At 49.5% G+C, this 14,748-nt stretch overlaps 1 protein-coding gene across 4 annotated transcripts in view; it reads right to left on the minus strand.

Annotated features, from left to right (window-relative positions):
- Positions 1-14,748, minus strand: part of LOC138521801 (E3 ubiquitin-protein ligase TRIM39-like) — a 185,912-nt gene that overhangs the window by 37,156 nt on the left and 134,008 nt on the right. For 3 of the 4 annotated variants that reach the window (XM_069634908.1, XM_069634910.1, XM_069634909.1), the window contains one exon: positions 3,994-4,548. The exons of the other annotated variant lie outside the window; for it this stretch is intronic. In XM_069634908.1, the coding sequence (XP_069491009.1) occupies positions 4,016-4,548 (533 nt within the window). In that variant the 3' untranslated portion in view covers positions 3,994-4,015. The remainder of the gene's footprint in view (positions 1-3,993; positions 4,549-14,748) is intronic. 4 annotated transcript variants of the gene reach the window in all.

The following is a 14,748-nucleotide window of genomic DNA, read 5'->3' on the forward strand; positions in this document are numbered from 1 at the left end:
TCCCCGAACAAATCCTGTGTGAAGGGTATCACAATGGTTCTCCCTTATTGACCATGCATTTAGTCAGGACAGCAGCAGGGAGCCAAATATGTTTCCAATGACGTCAAGAAGGGCAATAGGGCGATAATTCTTTGGCTCATCCCTATTGCCCTTCCTAAATATTGGAACACCGCTGCTTCTCTCCATGATTCCGGTATATTTCTCTGCGCCTCTATTTGCTTGAACAAAACAAATAGAAAAGCGTCCCAGGCTTCCGACTCCAGTTTAAGGAAGGCATTAGCCAGACCGTCTGGGCCCAGTGCTCTCGATTTGCTTGCCCTAGCAAGAAGGGTCCTAATGTCCTCTGCTTCAAAGGGAACCTGCCATTTTACCCCAGCAGAAGTCGCACCATTCACTTCTTGGACTCCTCTGACTGAGTACAGATTTTTAAAATGGACCACCCAGACACCTCAGAGACGCTGTTTGTCTGCAAAACCAACTGACGGGAGTCCTCATTTTTAATAAGGGTCCAAGGTTCCTGTGAGTCTCTTCAGCAGACTTCTCTCAGCATTTCCTCAGCCTTTTGCTGGATTAATTGGCCTTATGTCAGCGAATCCAGCCCTTAAATTCCTTTTTTAGCTTGATGGCTTCGGGGTTGGTCAGGTCCCGTTGTCCTGTCTTTATTTTTGGTAGTCTTCTAAGGGCTCTCCTTAACGCCCTTCTTTTTTCAACCACCACTCTACCATAGGTGTGCAGATACTTAGGGCCATTTCTACTTGGGAGACTTTCCCAACCTTAAATTCTGCAATAAAGGAGTATAGTTAACATATTCAATATCCTCAGACCTCTTATCTAAGTTCACCTTCACTACAAATTGAGCAGCGAAAATCTCCATGTTATTTTTCGACATTTTGAGCCTAATTGCCCCGTTAACTGGCTCTACTTCCATCCCAACAACGTTCCTTTCATCTCCCCCCACCACAGTAGACTTAGTAGCCCCTGATCACTAAGTTTGGTGTTCCACACTACTAGGGCTTTAATGTCCAGTATAAGGACTCCCTCCCCCGCATCAGAGTCGGCACAAGGCACTTCAAAAGGGTTGCCAGCTTGCCCCTTTGGCAAAGCCCCGTGGACAAGCCCCTCTGCTGCTTTCCCGCTGTTTGCCACGGTGTGGCCAGGGTCATCAGGGTCTCTATAACAGTGGTGAGCAGTTTATGTTTTCGCTACATCTATATTGCGGGGACAATGAGAAATGCGGGAGCGAACGATGGATTGACCGGCTCTGCGCTGCTTGAGAGCTGAACATACACCCTGTGGGCTGTACATATGAGCCTATATGAGCACCGTGTGATTTACTAATCTAGTGCTCTCTTACTGCAGCTGAAAGTTGAAATACTTACCTGCGGTTTAAGGACGCACGGGCTTGGGGAGGAATGGGGGGGTGTTCTTCGAAGTCCGGATTAGAGAATGTGCTGTAAAGGTATGTCAACTTTGTTTTGTGAAAGCCTTTGCTTCGAAAGTTTGGCATAATATTTATAATCAACAGCGACTGCAAGTGTTTGTAGACGCTTGCAGGGGAGTTAAAGCCTGACCAAGTAATCATGTCAAAAAGAAAAGCTGAAGCACCATTATCCCCTGGGGTTGGTAAAAACAAAATATCCAGGTTGTTTAAACCAATCAAGGACGTTAACATTCTTATTACAGAAATAAAAGACCTCTACATGATATTGATGACCTAGAGAACACGACAACTAATACACATTTAATTGGGGAAGGCCAAAACAAGGGGGTAACTAAAACAGGTAACCGCTCTTATTTGCAAATGGAATCAAATTGCGTGTTTTTACCTAATGATGTCATAGCCCTAACAACGCAAGACCTACCCACAACAAAGGGCACACCGCAAGTACCATTCAGACCTAATGCTCGGAAAATTGACCCATTGGCCCCTTTTACAACGAACATAAAACCTGGCCAGGAAGGAGGAACAAATTATATCTTTCCGGTCAAATTTAATTGTAAAGGCAAGGGGTCAGATACTGGTTCCAGCAATTCAAATATCATGGAAGTACATTGCCAAAGGGAGGGGGTCATTGTTGGCGGTTTTGTTGGTGTTGATGGCCCAGGGGTTCCTTCAACAGCATTGAAGGCTGTAGTAGGAGGCCCAGGGGTTCATGCAACAGCAGCAGGAGGCCCAGGGGTTCATGCAACAGCAGCAAAGGCTGTAGTAGGAGGCCCAGGGGTTCATGCAACATCAGCAAAGGCTGTAGTAGGAGGGGGAGTTGTACTGCATGAGTGTGCAGAGGAAGCTCTGGAGAAAGAAACATTTCAAATCAATCGTCAAGTGCGGCTCTCGAACAGGTTTGATCCCCTTCGTAAGGACACCCTCTCAGTGGTGTTCACATTAAAAGGGTTGAAATGTAAAGGCAAAAGCAGAACCCATGGAGGTAACACCAAAAGAAAGAACATAAAAGGTATGGCTTTGCCTTGCATCTCTAAGACCCATCGTGACTGCGCCTCCCAAAGCCGCCCAGTGGAAGATGGAGCCGATCAACAACTTGAACATAAGGAATTAAACATCCAATTGGATGTCATATCCGCTATTCTAAAAAGCTCCATCGTTGAAAAAAATCGACTCTTGGTTTAAAGAGCCGTCTAATGAAATTAAGGATGTCAAGGAAAAGGTGAATTCTCTTGGTGCACATCCTTTGGCATAACATAGCCACAATATGGATGTTATAGAGCCTGGGGGTCCTCCCTCTGATCATTCTGCAAGGGCGTCCTCTAATGGCGTCAAACTGGCCATAACTAAGGAAAATCCGAAGAAAGGGAACCTTTTGCACCCATCAAGCCTGCGCTCTCCCCATATATTAGCAGTAACAACATCGCAAAATCAATATAACAGGCTTGGGCACAACAGAATGCCCTTATCTGGAGCCAATACAATGCCTTTGGGAAGAACAGAGAGATGCCCCTCGCCTGCAAGGAACACTGCCAATGTGAAAGAAAAGAATATACCTGCTGTAATAATGTGCAATGTACCCGCTTGTCTTCTAATAGTTATGAGATCCAGGAGTCTTAAAAACAAATGTCTTCATTGGCTCAGTCATGTTAGGCATCGTTTGGCAATAATCAGAGACGATATTATTGAATGCACCAGGGGTTTTAATGATTCCTGCGATCTTGCTGAAGGCCTTTTGATTATTGACCGTATGGTATATCAACCTTGCCACCTTATGATATCACTCAGAGCCCCTGATTACCTTCAACCAATGTCGGCCCAGTCCAAGCAACCAGATAGTTTGCATTCTAGTAACCCTGAGGTGGGACTAAGCTCGATTTACCTGGCACCGACCAATAGAACGAAGCAGGAAAGGGTAATCGGGAATCTTGATGAAGTAGATTGACTATACGAGGGAGGCTGTCAAGAGGGTGGCGGTGCGGGGTATAGAATGATGTCTTGGAATATTGCTGGTCTGTGCAGGTTGTTAGATGTTCACGATTGGTGTAACTTCAGAAAACATTAGATTATTTTGTTCCAGGGGTATGAGTCTTTTACAGCCCCTGCGCCCAAAGGTCCTAAAGGAAACCCTATTGGTGGTCTGGCGATCTGGCTGGACTCCACCTTAAGGTGGAAACTGGTGGATTGCTCTCGTGCTCCTTTAGACCTACAGCTTCTCTCTATTGCAACGGAGGCGGGTGAGCAGTTGTGGATATTTAATATCTCCAACAGACCATCAGGCCCCGAGGGAAGGAGCACTAAACAAGCACTTTTTGATACAGTCAACTTGTTAATGGGAAAAAGCAAAAATTCCAATATTGTAGTTGCAGGTGACCTAAACATGCAGATTGAACCCTCTCTCCACTAAAAAGAGGCAAAAGTAACCCACACTTCTTAAACATCACAGGACAGTTCCCAAAAGAAGTAATTGCTGACCCCCCTTGTCAAGTCCCCTCCACTGGGCAGGACCCCCAGTCCCCGGCCCCAACCCCCGCAGACACAGCCCCCCTTACCTGCTGCTGTACTCCACAGCTCTCAGTCCCGTCCTGCCCCCGGGTGGATCCGCAGCTCTGCCTCGGGCCGCCATGTATAGAAATAGGGCCGCAGAGTGCGGGGGAAGGAGGCCCGGGGGAAGGTGAAGAGCAGAGCACGGTCCTGCGCATCGTAGAATGAGAACCTGCCCGCCTCATAGTCCAGGAAGAAGCCCAAGACCCCGGGAGGTGCACGGGGGGTCAGGGGAGTCCAGGTGGGGGAGGTGCAAGCTTGGTATTTACCATCCCAGAGCCGCACTGTCCAGAGTCCTCTCTCAGGTGACAGTGTGAGCCACTCCTTCCTGGGCACAGACTCATCACACACCCCCAGGGCCCAGTCTGTGCTGCCCCCCACCTCCACCTCCCAGTAATGCCCCCCTGAGCTCAGGCCCTCGCTCCCCAGGACACAGCAATATCTAGTGAATCTCTGGGGGGTGTCGGGCAGAGCCTGGGCTCGGTCTCCGCGTCTCACGCTTCTCCCATCTTTGGACACAATGAGCTCGGGATGAGCGGTGCTAGGATCCAGCGTCACCTCACCTGCAAGAGAGAGAAGCACGGCTCAGAAACCAGCCATTCACATCGCACAGACAACCCGTCAATCACACCAGCAGGGACAGCACAGCCAATCACAGCGCACCCGCAGCTTGTCAATCACACTAGCAGGGACAGCACAGCCAATCACAGACTCCTGTCGCCAGACACCTCGAGGGGGAATGTGGCTGTTTCTCGATTCTTAAATGAAACCCGAAGTGACCCCCAAATTCCAGAGATAACGGGGAGAACTCTCCCCCTCTCGCTCCCCACAATTCTCACACTTCCTAATTCTCCACCTCCATCAGTCACCTTCATCTCAGGCTACAGGGGGATCTTCAGGTCTATCAGTAATGGGGGGTGAAAAAGAAGAAACCGAGAGAAGAACGTAAGAAGGAGAAAGCGAGAAAGGAAAGGGACAGGCAAGGAGGGAGAGACACGACAAGGGCAGAGAGAGGGATACAGAAGAGAGGAGACAGTGAGGCGGGTAGAAGAGAAGAGGAAAGGAGAGGGGGAATGGCTCATAAGAGAAACAGACAGAGGAGAGAGAGGTGGGCACAAGAGACCTGCAGAGAAAAGAAGGCAACGAGACAGAGGAGAGAGAGGCAGAGAGGAAACAGTGAGGAGGGTACAGGAGACCTACAGAGAAAAGGGGAGAGACGAGACAGCAGAGAAGAGAAGCAGAGAGGAAAGTGGGAGGGCGAGTGGCACATAAGAGAGACTGAGAGGAGAGAGAGACGGGTACAAGAGACCTGCAGAGAAAACAGGGTGACGAGACAGCAGAGAATAGAGAATAAAAAACAACAGGCAAGAGAAAGACAGTAACACAGAGAAACACAAGGAAAGAGACAGACTAACACAGACACAAGAGGAAAGAGAGACAGACTAACAGAGAGAAACAGGAAAGAGACAGATTAACACAGAGAAATAAGAGGAAAGATAGAGATTAGAGGAGAGTGAGGGCGATAAGCAGAGTAGAGTGGGAGATGAGGCACAGGAGAGCAAGGTGAAAAGGGAAATAGAAAGAAAAGAAGACAAGCAAGAAAGACAGCGAGAGAGACAGACAAAATGACACACAGAGAGGAGGAACTGGAGAAAGAAAGAAATTGCAAAGAAAAAGAGATGTAGTGACGGGAGAACAAGAGAGACATAGGGTGGGAAACTAGCAGAGGAGGCCAGAGAAATACAGGTAAAGAGAAAGAGGCGACGAGAGAGACAAGGGGAGACCGGGTGAGTGACAGAGGAGCATGGACAGAAACCTAAACAGGAAGAGACAAATGAAAAGACAGACAGGCATAAAGGAGAGAGACAGAGAGACTGTGACGGAGGAGGAAGGAAGAACAGAGAGCATGGAGAACGTGAGTTGGAGAGGAAATCAGAGGGGCAGAGAGTGGGGAGGATGAAACAGAGACTGAGAGGTATAATAGGAAAAGACAGCGAAAAAGACATGCAAAGAGGAAATAGAGAGTTGGTGATCAATAGGCAGACAGCAAGCCAGACAGAAATCAAAGCATAGGGAGAGAGAGAAGGAGACAGAAAACTAACGGAGGTAGAGAAATAAAGGCCGGGGTGTCCATGTACAGGCCCTGTGCCTTGCCCCCCCCCCCACCCTTCTGTACTTGTTTAGAGGAAAGACAGGCGCTTCCCTCATTTTATTATGCAAATGCTGGATATTGCTTGAGATTCCAAAAGGTGAGGGATTGGATGAGAGTATGAAATAAAACCCAGAGGGGCAGAGAGAGAAACACATCAAGAAAGAAAGATTAGAAGGCATAGAAACACAGCAGTGAAGAAAGGCAGGCAGAGAAGCACAGCAAGAAAGAAAGGCAGGCAGAGAGAAACACAGCAAGAAAGAAAAGGAGAGCTGTAAAGCGACAAACACTGCAAGAAAGCAAGAGGCAGCGAGAAACAGCAATAATGAAAGATGGCAAAGAGAAACACAGCAAGATAGAAAGACAGGCAGAGTAAACAGCAAGAAAGAAACACAGGCAGAGAGAAACACAGCAAGAAAGAAAGGGAGTGGTGCAAAGAGGGAAACACAGCAAGATAGAAAGGCAGAGAGAAACGCAACAAGAAAGAACAGCAGAGAGAAACAGCAAGAAAGAAAGGGAGCAAGCAGAAGAAAGATAGCAAATAAGAAAGGCAGCGAGAAAGAACAAGAAAGACACATAGACAAAGAAATACAGCAAGAAAAGAAGGAAAAGCAGAGAGAAATATAGCAAGAAGGAAAGACCGGCAGGCAAAGAGAAACATAGCAAGAAAGAGAGAAAGAACAAGAAAGAAAGGTAGACAAAAAAATACAGCAAGACAAGAGGGAAACGCAGAGAGAATTATATGCCAGGAAAGAAAGATAGGCAGGCAGAGGGAAACACAGCAACAACGAAAGACAGGAAGAGGGAAAGATAGCAACAAAGAAAGGCAGAGCGAAAGAACAAGAAAGAAAGGTAGACAAAGAAATACAACAAGAAAAGAGGGAAAAGTAGAGAGAAACACAGCAAGAAAGAAAGACAGGCAGAGAGAAACATAGCAAGAAAGAAAGACATACAGAGAGAAACGCAGCAAGAAAGAAAGACAGACAGATAGAAACTCAGCAAGAAAGAAAGACAGGCAGCTAGAGAAAAAGATAGCAAGAGCAACAGGCAAGGAGGGGCTATAGAGAGAAGAAGGGTGAGAGAAAGACAAACACGAGCAGAGAGACAGGCAAATCGAGATGTAAAGGGTTGCGACAATAGTAGAGGGAAAGAAAACATAGCAAGATAGAAAAGCAGACACAGGAGAGGGAGAGAAAACTGGACAGAGAAGAGAGGAAGAAAAGCAGAACGCAGAGAGGAAGAAACAACAAAATACACAGAGGTGAGAACGAGAGAAACAGTAGGAGACAGAGTACAAAGAGAGAGATGAGCAGGGAGAGAGAGGGAAATGTGAAGAGAAAGAGTGAGTGGAAGAGAGAGAGAAAGCAGCAGGCAACGAGGACAGAGAGCAGGCAGAGTGGAGAGAGAGGCAGATAGGAGAGAGAGAAAGAGAGATGGGAGGAACCTGAGCAAGAGGCAGAGAGGATACACAGAGGAAGAGTGGAGAGAGAGGCAGCATTGAGAGTGGTAGTAACAGGGGGAGCAAGAGCAAAAGGCAGAGAGGAGAGATGGGGAGCCAGAGAAGAGAGAGACAGACAGAGGAGTGACAGAGAGGCAGAGAGGCAGGGAGAAAGAAGCACAGGGGAGAGAGGCAGATAGGAGCTAAAGAGAGAGATGGGAGGAACAAGAGGAAGAGGCACAGAGGAGAGGCAGAGAGCACAAGCAGAGATGAGAGACGGAGCAAAAAGCAGATATGAGAGGCAGAGAGACAGGGAGCAACAAGCAGAGGTGAGAGACAGAGAAAGTGAGCAACAAGCATAGATGAGAGGCAGAGAGACAGGGAGCAACAAGCAGAGATGAGAGACGGAGAGACAGGGAGCAACAAGCAGAGATGAGAGACAGGGAGTAACAACCAGAGATGAGAGGCAGAGAGACAGGGAGTAACAACCAGAGATAAGAGACAGAGACAGGGAACAACAAGCAGAGATGAGAGACGGAGAGACAGGGAGCAACAAGCAGAGATGAGAGACGAAGAGACAGGGAGCAACAAGCAGAGATGAGAGACAGGGTGCAAGAAGCATAGATGAGAGACAGTGAGCAACTAGCATAGATGAGAGACAGAGAGACCGGGAGAAACAAGCAGAGGTGAGAGACAGGGAGCAACAAGCAGGGATGAGAGACAGTGAGACAGTGAGCAACACGCATAGATGAGAGACATGGAGAAACAAGTAGAGATGAGAGACCGGGAGCAACAAGCAGAGATGAAAGGCAGGGAGAAACAAGCAGAGGTGAGAGACAGATAGAGTGATGGGAGAATATGGACATCAAGAAAAATCAGGGGGGGTTGGAAAGAGTGATGAAAAAGGAATGAACAAGAGAATAAAAGAGAGAGTAGGGAAGACAGAGGGGGTCATTTTGCAAAACCCTTAATGGGAAAACATGTAAAGACACTCATTAAACATGAACTCCTGTCCTTTTTCCAATGTGTTGTATTTTCTTTTTGTTTTGAGGAGACAGGGGGGCACTGAACAGAATAACGCTGCCTTTCATATATCCTTGCTCCACCCCAAAACAACACACGGCTTAACACCAGCACACAATTTCATGCTGGCATTAAACCAATGGATTCCCTATGGACTCCGCCTGCTATTTACAGCTGGTAAATGCAGGCGGATGCCACAGGAGCTCATGGCCAATAACTCCTGCAATCGTTCAATGTGGGATGCGCCTCCGCTCGGTCCTTACGCTCGGATATCTGTGTGATCATCCACAACAATGAGTCAAAGGAGGGCTCAATCCCCAATGAACCTGTTAACAAATAGAAAAGAAGAGTAAAAAGAGCAAAAAGAAGGCGCATAAGAAAAAGGCTCACACTAAATACCCTGATTTTAGTGGCAATCCAGTCTCGCCAACAACCATGGTTGATTAATTCCAGCTCAAGAGTTACTAACCTTGTGATCAAGGATCGAGGTTCATATGACACTCTACCATTAGCAGGAAATAAGACCAAAGTCTCTGCCTAACATCTCACCAAAAGGGGGCCAGAACCATGAGTCTAATCCTCTTTCTACTAGAGGTGCCTCCAGAAATAAAGACACCATCAGCAGCTACTCCTGTTCACCCTAAACGCACCTGTTCATCTATGCAGCCTACACAAACTATTAAGTGCCAACCATTACCAGAAGATTCCCACATTCTGGAAGTATTGGAAAACCCTTTCCGAGAGGAGTCTTTGATTCAGACACACACCCCAACGGCTCCAACTACTATCCGTCCATGAAGGAAAATGGTGTCGCTAAATCAGTAAATGGGAAGGGAGGCCTCTACTAACAGGCTCGGACTGGCCTATAGGGCAATAGGTCAATGCCCAAACCAAAAACTCAAAATGCTAGTGCTGGCCAATTTGTTGGGTCAAAGTGGTCCACTTTTTGGCCAATGTGGCCCAGTTTGATGAGTTACTTCACAATGCGGTTAGTAGTTTTGACCATTGCTGCTGAATAAATATTCTTTGAATTGAACAATTTGCATCACATTTTATCAAAAAACGACCCCATGGGTACCATTCATACAGTCTGTCACAAAAGGAATTAATTGCCATTCGCAACTGTGGGCCACTTTTTTCATTGGTGCCAGAAGCAATTGTATGCCCCAGTCCGACCTTGTCTACCAACCTCATTGTAATTCGGATGCTGACTGTTTGGCCCTCAAAGTACAGAGCCTCTTTTGTCTTAATCAAGACTATTACCTAAATCAAACAACCATCTTCCATTTAGTCCATTCCTCTGCAATGTCTACAAACGGAGGACATTGCGATTGTTGACCTCCTGTAACACTCATAGGGCCTCATTACAACCCAGGTGTTAAGGGTTTAACGGCGCCGTCGGCGCCGTTAACCCTTAACGCCTGATTACCATTTTAACGCCTGTTTTTAGCAGGCGTTAAAATGCAAGGCGCTAACCCGCCTTGGTGCTAATTACGGCACCGTAATTTACGGTGCCGTAATTAGCGCCTTCCCCACTCCCATTATGCCCTATGGGGCAAAAATGGGAATGGGGAAGGGTAAATGGGGAATGGGGATTTACCGCCCCACTAACCTTGGAATGGGGCGGTAAATCCGCCATCCACCATGGTGTAAACGGAGTTTACACCATGGTGGTAAAGTAGGGAACTTACCGCCTGGGTTGTAATGAGGCCCATAGTATGCGCAATAGTTTATTTTCACAATTCTGCTGTACTAGATTTTGTCATGTCACATGATACTGATTTGGGAAAATTAGGTTATGACTGTTTTATTGTTAAAGCTCCATCTAGAAAGTTTGGGCTGAATCTAGTAGACCTGTTCATTTGCTTCCAACTAGACCCCTCTACATACAACAAATGGGAGTCAACCATAATCAATCAAAACTAGCTCCCAGCTCACAAGGCAACGCTATTACTGTTGCCATTGTAGTTCTTGGGTTAAGTCATGATGAATCTAGATAGGGAGTTTATGAAATCTAGTAGACCTTTTCCTTTGCTTTCACATAGCTCTCAACCATTTGTGTTACAAAGGCGGGAGAAAACACCAGATTTTGTTTTTGGCGGATGAGAGCCCATTGAAGTGAATGGGCGTGCAGGTTGCTTGGCGGGTGAGTCAGCTGTTTACAAGGCGGGTGACACCCGCCAAAAGCGTGTGAGTTGAGCGCTATGGCTTTCAACTAGGCCCCTCTACATCCAACATATGCGAGTCAACATTAATCGATCAAAACTGACTCCCAGCTCACAAGGCAATGCTATTCTCCAGCATGGGGTCTGGCATGGATTCACATGCTCATGAATATTCCCCGTCGTCAGGCTGGGAATCCTTGGTAAAGAAAAAATCAGTATCAGTTTCGTTTCTGATCTGTCTTTCTTAGTAGTAACCAATCACTGGTCTCTGGGTCATACTGCCCCCAGGCAATTAATGCCCTCTCCCTAAGCCCCGCCCCTGGCAGCCATCCTCAGATTTTTACCGCACGTTCAAGTGTTGGGAGTCCTCATGCTATAGCTCTCGAGCTTTTTATTTGGTTTTGAGCTTTTTCAAAGAGATTTATCTAATTTTTCGGTTAAATCGAGCCTCAAGCTCCACCGTTTCTACTTCCGATCAACGGGGACCCGTTTCAGAATTTTCTATACCCCTCAAGGGTGAAGTTTTCGTCGAGTTACGCTTCTTGGAGGATTCCAGAAGTTTCTGAGGCCTACCTCGTGGACATGGCCCAGGAAAAGGGAAGCTCGACACCCGGATCCAAGCTGTTCAGGAACTGCCCTGGATGCAAGTTGCAGAATGTGTTCAAGGGGGACGAGCATTCGAGATGCCTCTACTGCCTCCACGAAGACAAAACGCACGTGGAGAAGGACTGTGCGTTTTGCATGAATATGTCAGACCGGACTATGAGGGATCGTCAGACCCGTCTCGCCAACTGGCTGGAAGGCAAGAGTCCGTCAGGTGAGAAGAAGAAGAAGTCCGAGCGGTCTTCTAAGTCCTGTGAGGGCGCCCCGGCGACGGGGGCCCAACAGAAGGCAAAGCACTGCGAGTCCGCGAGCACCGGGAGCGCCGAACGGTCGGGCTCCTCGGCTGCCAGGCAGGGCGCATCCTCACCGGCGCCATCAACCACGAGCCAACGCTCTGGCTCGGGGAAGAGGAAATCCGAGAACCCGGCTAAGCTTCTGGAGAGGCCGCGGTCGATCTCGAAGGAACCAGCCGAGGGGGAGCGAGGCGGTGACCCTCCCCCCAAGGTGAAGGCCGCAGGCACGCACAAGGTGGTGAAGCCTGTGGAGGCTACCCCAGTGGAGGCGACCTCGGGGCCCAGAGTTTCCCTGCCACCACGGAGGGAATCCTCTTTTGAGCCCATCGAGAAGACCCCCGTGAAGACCTCGGTGGAAAAAGAGGGGGGGAGCGGTGGCCATTACGGACACGGACACAGCCTCTGAGGAGGAGCTGGTTGAAGTCTTGGAGGGCCTCGACAAGAACGTTGAGGAGGCCCGGTCCCACGGGAAGGATCCCGACGAGGAGGAAAACAAGAGCAAGGGTGGCGCCAACGAGGTTCCAGTGGAGGAACCATAGCGCCCGTCGCAGCCTGAGCAGCACGACAACTCAGCGGCCATTTTGATGGCAATCCAATCCTTATGCACGGAGATAAGGATGAGATTGCCTCTACCCCCGACGGATGACCCAGAGCCGGGCCCGTCGGGAAGCCCTCCAAACAAGAGGAGGAGGATTCATCCGGCCCCGCCTTTTCAGCCCTCACAGCCCTCTCAGCCTTTGTCCCCGTCCCCTGTCCCTGGGGATGACACGGGAACAGATACGGCCACGACGGGGATGGATGACGACGGTGGTGACGATGGGACAGATCTCCCATCACCGAATCCTCGGGCCTCCCCGCCCAACGAAATTGGCGCCTTCCACGCCATGATTGCCAGGGCATCCGAGCTTTTCCAGCTCTGCCCCGAAGAGCAGAAGAAGGAAGGCTTCCTCTACCAATGGCGCAAGGCCAAGAGGAAGACGGTCCTCGCGGTGCAGCTGCTAGATGACATCTGGGACGAGGGACTTCCGCTTCTGAAGAACCCGTCCACGACGCCTGCCAAGAGGGACCGGTATGAGAAGAAGTACTGGGTCCCCAACGCCACCCCCTTTTGCCTGAGGGCACAGCCGACCCCGGATTCGGTAGACTTGGCAGCGGCCAAGAAGAAAGCGGGGGGAGCATCGGCTTCATCTTCAACTTCCCCACCGGACAGCGAGGGAAAGAAACTGGACGCCATGGGACGGCGAGTCATCTCGTCGGCAGCGACGACGATTAAGGCGGCCAACGCCCTAGCGATTGTGGCCCTCTGCGACAGGGAATTGTGGTACAAGATCGCCCCCCTGTTGGACTTCCTACCGGACGACAAGAGGTCAGAGGCCCTGGCGATCCTACAGGAAGGTGAGGTGGTGTAGGACCACGCCATAACGGTAGCCACGGACATTGCCGACACAGGTTTCCGCCAGTTGGGCAACAGCGTTTCCCTTAGACGGCGGGGGTGGCTCAAGGTGACGGATTTCCACCAAGACGTGCAAGCCAAGGTATGGAACAAGTTACTTACCTGTAACTGTTGTTCTCCAGCATGGGTCTGGCATGGCTTCACATGCTCATGAATATTCCCCGTCGTCAGGCCGGGAATCCTCGGTATAGAAAAAATCAGTATCAGTTTCGTTTCTGATCTGTCTTTCTCAGTAGTAACCAATCACTGGTCTCTGGGTCATACTGCCCCCAGCCAATGACTGCCCTCTCCCTAAGCCCCTCCCCTGGCAGCCATCCTCAGATTTGGTAGCACGTGAAGTGGCAGTATGACCAAGTGAAGAGCCGCAGAGGGGTAGGCGGGAGGGTTCGCATGTGAATCCATGCCAGACCCATGCTGGAGAACAACAGTTACAGGTAAGTAACTTGTTCCTTCTCCAGCATGGGGTCTGGCATGGATTCAGATGCTCATTAATATAAGAATACATAGCAGTATACACATGCACAACCACGGGAGGTGGCACAAGACTCAATATCAAGCAATACAACAACTCAACATTAAGCAACTCTTACCTCCTCACCAGGCTCACCTTAGGCGAACAGGTTGCACAGCACTGCCTGGCCGACTCTGGACTCCTCCCTGGAATCCCGGTCGACGCAGTAGAATCTCGTGAAGGTGTGCGTCGACCTCCACGTAGCAGCCCTGCAGATGTCGAGCAGGGGCACACCAGACAGGAACGCCGTAGTAGCAGCGATCGCTCTGGTCGAATGGGCTCTCGGACGGCCGGGCAGCAGTCGGTTTTCCAACCGGTGACAGTGCATGATGCAGCCGGAGAGCCATCTGGAAATGGTCTTCGAGAGAGCCTTCCCTTGATTCACAGGTCCAAAGTTCACAAACAGCTGTGATGTCTTCCGGAAACTCTTCGTGCGGTCCACGTAGAACTTCAGCGCTCTAGCCACATCTAACGAGTGCAGAGTCCTCTCAGCCGGCGACGAAGGCGATGGGAAGAAAACTGGCAACACCAAGGGCTCGTTGAGGTGGAAGTCCGACGGCACCTTGGGCATGAAGGAGGGGTGCGTCCTCAGCACCAGCCTTGTGTCGTGAAAAGTCAAGTATGGAGGCTTGCAAGACAGGGCCTGGATCTCTTCCACTCGTCGTGCAGAGGTGATGGCCACGAGGAATGCTGTCTTCCACGACAGAAACTTCAACGGCACCGAATGCATAGGCTCGAATGGGGCCCCCATGAGCCTAGTTAGTACCACGTTGAGCTCCCACTCCGGGGCAGGGGCCTTCACCGGCGGGAATGATCGGAACAGTCCTTTCATAAATTCGTTCACCAGACGATGAGACCACAAGGACGCCCGTCCTGTAGTTCTGGTGTAACGTGAGACGGCAGCCAGATGTACCTTGATGGAGGCGTGAGATAGGCCAGCATTGGCCAAAGACAGTAGGTACGGCAATACTTGAGGGGCCGTAATCCACAGAGGGTTAATCTTCTGTGTTCGGCACCAGACAGAGAACCTCTTCCATTTGTGTCCGTAGCACTTGAGAGTTGAGGATGCCCTGGCCTTTGCAAGAACCTTTCTGCAGTCAGCCGGGATGTCGTATCCTCCAAACTCTA

The sequence above is a fragment of the Ambystoma mexicanum genome, chromosome 13 (genome assembly GCF_040938575.1).
Source record: "Ambystoma mexicanum isolate Mex_15411 chromosome 13, UKY_AmexF1_1, whole genome shotgun sequence".
NCBI lineage: Eukaryota > Metazoa > Chordata > Amphibia > Caudata > Ambystomatidae > Ambystoma > Ambystoma mexicanum.